Source organism: Tyto alba, unplaced genomic scaffold, assembly GCF_018691265.1.
Source record: "Tyto alba isolate M040663 unplaced genomic scaffold, T.alba_DEE_v4.0 Super-Scaffold_14, whole genome shotgun sequence".
Taxonomy (NCBI): Eukaryota; Metazoa; Chordata; class Aves; order Strigiformes; family Tytonidae; genus Tyto; species Tyto alba.
In genome coordinates, this window is record NW_024881276.1 from 58,576,695 (window position 1) to 58,581,831 (window position 5,137).

Below are 5,137 nucleotides of genomic sequence, written 5' to 3' on the forward strand. Positions count from 1 at the left end.
GGCATCACTTGAAGCAAGGGATGTTCTGATTATCTACCAGGAAATATTACACACATGCTCCCCCCCAAGGGCAGTTCAGCAATTACCACAGGTCCCCAGGGAGGCTGGGGAAGCTCCACTCTTGGAGATGTTCAGGAGTCACCTGAACAAGGCCTTGAGCAACCTGATCTAGCTTTGGGGTTGGTTCTGCTGTGAGCAGGGAGTTGGACTAGGTGATCCAGAGGTCAAAATGGTTGTCAAAGGAAGAGTAGAGGAAGAGGTTATGTTCCTTTTCCCCCGTACCCCCTAAGCCTCTATATTTGCAGATACTTGCAGAGTCAACTGTCAAATCCAAACAGACTTGGCATCCTTTGGCAAGAAGCTCCACTGCTCAGCTACAGAAACACCCCCTCCTTTGGCTTGCTTATAACTTGCTCTCTACCTCATTCTTATTAACATCTCGTTGTTGTAAAGAAAGACAAATCAATGCCCGAGTCCTGATTCCTATTCACCCCCTCCAAGCTGCTTATGATACAGAACTGTAAGGTCCATATCCTTCCTCAGGTCTTTGCCAGGCTGAAGACTCCAACCCCATTAAGATGTTCTTTGCACAGAACTATTCTACACATCAGATCATCTTTGCTGTCCCTTTCTGAGATGTTTCCAACTCTGTCGCGTTGTTTTGGAGATAAGAGTGAAGGGTGGCACAGAACTGCAGCGTTCCAGATGTTGGTGAATCACGGACATATACAAAGTCAGCGACGATTTCTGCTATTGTTCACCACAGCTGAGCGTTAATCGCACAGCCTTACTCCAGACAGGTTACAATTAGTTCAGTTCACTGTTTTACATGTGAATTTTTAATTCCCTTCTCTGCGTGAACATTGTTTTACATAAGCTTAGATGGAATTTAATCTGCTGTTCTGTTGCCCACTCATTCACTCTCAAAGTCCTTCTACAATTATTCGCAGGCAGTTCCCACCCTATTATCCTGAGTAACTTTCTGCCATGAGCCGATTTTCTCACCTCACCAAGCTCTATTTCCAGATCATTTGGGAATATACTGAACAGCATATATTTCAGGTTAGGCTGCTGTGAGCTGACTACTGATTATTTCCATTTGCTGTGAAAACTGGATGTTTATTCCCACCTTCCATTTCCTATACTATTTTTTTTTTACCCAAGAAACACATCATCTTCTTTCTTATGCCATGACTTTAGCTTTATTTAGACTTTGCTGAGAAAATCTTGTCAAATAATTTTCTGGAAATCCAAGGAAACTGTATCAGCCAGGCCTGCCTTATCCACAAGCTTGCTAAGTCTCTCTAAAGCTCCAGTTTTACAAGACAGGATTTGCCTTTACAAAAGCAGATGCTGACTCTTTCAAGATCACACTCATTGCTTTCTCCATTATACTTTATTCCCTCACATTTGGGGGATCTCATTTGGAGCCCTTTTTGAGAATCAGCATTACAGTTGTTACTTCTAATAGTCAGCACTGAGATGATTTTAGGCAGGAGGTTTTGCTGTTCTGCACCGAACTGCATTGTAGATCAGTTGTTAATGCAGGGAAATGGGCAGATGGACCCTCTTCCTGTGACTTGCCCAAGCCAGATGCTCGCTGTCAGGCCATGGGACCCCGGGGTCAGTGCTGGACCACCACGGTTGCCCAGATCCTTACCAGAGAGTAATGCTAGTGTGAATTCTAATTCATTACACCATGCCACTACAGTCTCCAGACCAGAGCACCCATCTGGACTGACTGTGAAGATTTTACGTCCTGCTGTTCCATGAAGGGCTAGAAAGACCGTAGCAACTCAAGAACCAGGATTTAAAAGGTCAACCACTCTCTGTACATAACCATTCAGAGATGCTACAGTAGAGAGCACCTGCAACAGACAGGGCATCACAAACCCTGCCTGGTCTTTATCAAAGGGAGGAGGAGCAACAGTAACAGCAGCAACAATCTAAACCACCCTGAACTCCAGTCCTCTGGCTCTGCTGTAGCTCCTATAAGAAGGTGAGGTTTTTTCCCCTCCTGTGCTCAATTGTTACCGCCAGTATTTTTATTTCTCACCAACAACTCTTGTTTTCTTCCCCTGACTAGCATCCACAGCACTCACCCACAGGATGGCATCAGGATCTTGACTCTCAGATCCACTGAGGGGAGACTGGCAGCAGCTGGTGGAGGAAGTACCAGAGCCCTTAACAAGGGCGTCCTACTAAGAAAATAAAGCAATATTGGAATTATCAAGACAGTATCTTGAGATGGACTTGGGAGAAAGATCGAAGACCTTGACAGAGGAGGAGTGTACTTGCACTCTCACAACTTATGGCTGTGAGGACCTCGGTTCTAGAGGAGCAGCTGGCAGTGCTGGAGGCTGCAGCACCTCCCGTGACTCACCTGTGTCTGATCCACACAGCCACAGTCCCCACCTCTGCCAGATCCTACGTGGACTAAGAAGGTGGTAGCTCCAAGTCAGGCAAACCGCAGGCCTCAAGCAGAGGGCTTAATTTTCACCATTTGCAAAGCACTTCCTGTGCTGTAGTTAATGAGTAATTCCAGGGGTGGGGGTAGGCCAAGGCCACGCTGGGAGAGGTAGATGGAGACGGAAGGGACTGCTCTTCCTGCCTCCTGCCCGCTGAGCTCACGCCCTCACTGGCTACATTCCTGCCTGGTTTGTAATCGAAAAGCACAGAAGGCAAAACTGGACGCAGCTCTCTCATACCTGGCTCGTAACTCCAGTTCTCCCAGGCCTGGCTTCTTCGCCCCCAGCCCCGCCACCCTGGCTCCCACCACCCTCCCATGGGCAACAGGCACACAAGGCAGGAGGCTACAAGCAGACGTAGCTGACATCCCTTCATTCTGACCGACGTTCAGAAATCAGTTTCATTTGGAAACATGGAACGTCACCCTAGAGCAAGGCCGTCTCCACTCCAGTCCCAAAAAGACACAAAAGAAAATTTGATGTTGTTTACGTGGTTCTAACCCTAGCTGCAGCCGAAGGGAGTAAGCCCAGCCCTCCCATGCCACGCCACTCCCTGCTCCACCTCTCCGCTGCCTTTTTCATTAGGGCCAACGGTGCTTGATGGCACACTCGACCAGAAAGCAATGCAAGCCACAGGCGCTGGCGGCAGGAGCGAGTTAGCTGCACCAACCCTGCTGGGGACAGGGGTCCCCGCAGCATTTACAGCGCCCGCGTTTAGAAACACATTAGCTAGTATGTTTTTCAAAGAGCACATTTATAAATGCTTGCTCTGAGACAGCGCTTAGCACCTCTGAAATGTTAATTTCAAAAAAAAAAAAAGAAAGTCCCTTTGATATCAAGTCCTAGGGTTTCACACTACAGCTTGCATAAACAATTGCATTTTTGCCGAGCTTGGTCCATAATGGGCCCCTCAAAACACTAGCGTAGGTTTCATCAGGCATGAGGTGGGCGCTGCTGGAACTGCCTGTGCACCAGGGGGAAGCATCTGTGCCCGAAGAGCACCGCTGAGCTCACGTTCAATTCATGAAACAAGGGCGTTTTCAAGAGAGTTTTTTATTCACGAGCAGACACAAAGCATCCCCCGTTCCTTTAAGGTTAGTGTTTCCCCTGTCCGAGCGTTCCGTTCCCGGGGACGACAGGACTCACACCTGAGAAGGAGGGCACCGGCCTCAGCACCGCCACCCGGTGAGGCAGGAGGGGCCCACGGCCTCAGGAGGTTGTCACTCCGCCGGTCCCGGCCCCGTGCGGAGGCAGCGTCATGGGCGGCAAGAACATGGCTTTGAGCTTGCCCGACATGCTGGCGATCTCCAGGTCCTGCGACTCGTAGGATTTGATCAACCGGGCGAACTTCAGGACCCCTGCAAGACAGCGGGTGGGAAGGAGGTACCCGCCCGCCCGACCCCCGCGGCGGGCCCGGAGCTCCCCGCCCAGCGGGGACCAACCCACCTTCGCCGTCGTTGCTGAAGCCGTAGGCTTTGATCACGTCCTGCTGGATCTGGGTGGCCACGGGCAGGAGGAACTGCAGCATCTTGCCCATGTCGTTGCAAGCGTTGTCCCGAGCCTCCTCCATGCGCTGGGCGTTCTCGGGCGCCCCGAAGGCCTTGATCACCTCCGCCAGCACCACTGCGAGAGACGGTGAAGCGGCTGCCAGCCCGCCCGGGCCCCGAGAGCCGCCCGCCGCCCTCCTGCACTCACCCTTCGCCTGCTCCGCGCTCAGCGCCGCGGCCTGCGCAGACGCCGCCATCGCGGTTTGGCCGGGCACCCCCTCACCGCCCCCTCAGCCGCTCGCGCATGCGCAGCGGCGCCCTCGCCTGCCATTGCACTACCGGGGGAAGGCTTCCCGCCGCGCGGGAAACCTGCTGGACAAATACTAAAAGAGCTGAAATCACTGCCAGCAGCCTTTCCCCGCGCCACGACCCACCCACGCCGCCTGTCCCCGAGGTGAGGGCGAGAGCCGCCGAGGCCACGCCCGCCACCGACCGCCTCCCGCGTGGGTACCCCGCTGCCGCGCCCCTCACCCGGCCCCCCCTCCCGCACTGGCAGCGGCGGCTGCCACCGCCACGAGCGGCCCCGCCGCGCCGCGCGGCCGGTATGCAGATGTCTCGCTTCCCATTGGTGCCGCGGCGCGCTCGCCCCGCCCCGCGGCGGGGGGAGGAGGGGGCAGGCTCCGCCGTTGTCACCGCCCCCAGGGCGCGGGGCGCCAGCGCTGAGGGGAGCGGGCGGCGGGAGGAGCCCCGCCCGGCCCCGCAGGCCGCTCCCCGCACCCGCGGGCCGGGCGGGCCCGCTCCTCGGCCCCTCCGCCGCCTTTCCTGAGGCGGCACCCGCTGCTAGCGGCGGGTACCAGGTCCCCAACCCTTCTGAGCAGCCCTGGCTTTCACCTCCTTGGGGAACGCGTCCTCCTGGGGGAATGCGGCTCACCCCCAAGGCGAGCCGCAAGTCGCGGCCCCAAGCGGCCAGGTCCCCTCCTGGCCCCGGTAAAGAGAAATTAACACAACGGAGTCTGTTTCTGGAAGGGTTTTTTTGGTTGTTTTGTTGTGTTGGTTTTTTTTTTTCTTTTTCTTTTTTAAGAGCTTCATATATATATTTCTATATATAAATTATTAGAATGTGTGTTGGGGCTTGGAAGTGCATGGGGAACTTTGGGTGGTTTTCCATAGCTGGGTTGTTGG

At 54.1% G+C, this 5,137-nt stretch overlaps 1 protein-coding gene and 1 non-coding gene across 2 annotated transcripts; both read right to left on the reverse strand.

Moving 5' to 3' along the window:
- Nucleotides 1–3,505: 3,505 nt before the first annotated feature.
- CUNH12orf57 (chromosome unknown C12orf57 homolog) lies at nucleotides 3,506–4,397 on the reverse strand. Its single transcript, XM_042788776.1, has 3 exons — nucleotides 4,164–4,397; nucleotides 3,915–4,091; nucleotides 3,506–3,826 (listed from the first exon to the last, which is right to left on the reverse strand). Exons 1-3 carry the CDS (start codon nucleotides 4,210–4,212, stop codon nucleotides 3,678–3,680), a joined length of 375 nt encoding a protein of 124 aa, XP_042644710.1. The 5' UTR covers nucleotides 4,213–4,397; the 3' UTR covers nucleotides 3,506–3,677.
- Nucleotides 4,300–4,359, reverse strand: LOC122152966. The gene has a single exon (XR_006164979.1). It is a non-coding gene; the product is annotated as a U7 small nuclear RNA (small nuclear RNA).
- Nucleotides 4,398–5,137: the final 740 nt, after the last annotated feature.

Excerpts from the sequence above, each read along its gene's own strand:
- CUNH12orf57 (XM_042788776.1), bottom strand. The coding sequence starts at position 4,212 with ATGGCGGCGTCTGCGCAGGCCGCGGCGCTGAGCGCGGAGCAGGCGAAG. Across the intron at positions 4,092-4,163 it reads GAGCGCGGAGCAGGCGAAGG|TGGTGCTGGCGGAGGTGATC; the intron begins GTGAGTGCAGGA and ends CGTCTCTCGCAG. Across the intron at positions 3,827-3,914 it reads CTTCAGCAACGACGGCGAAG|GGGTCCTGAAGTTCGCCCGG; the intron begins GTGGGTTGGTCC and ends GCTGTCTTGCAG.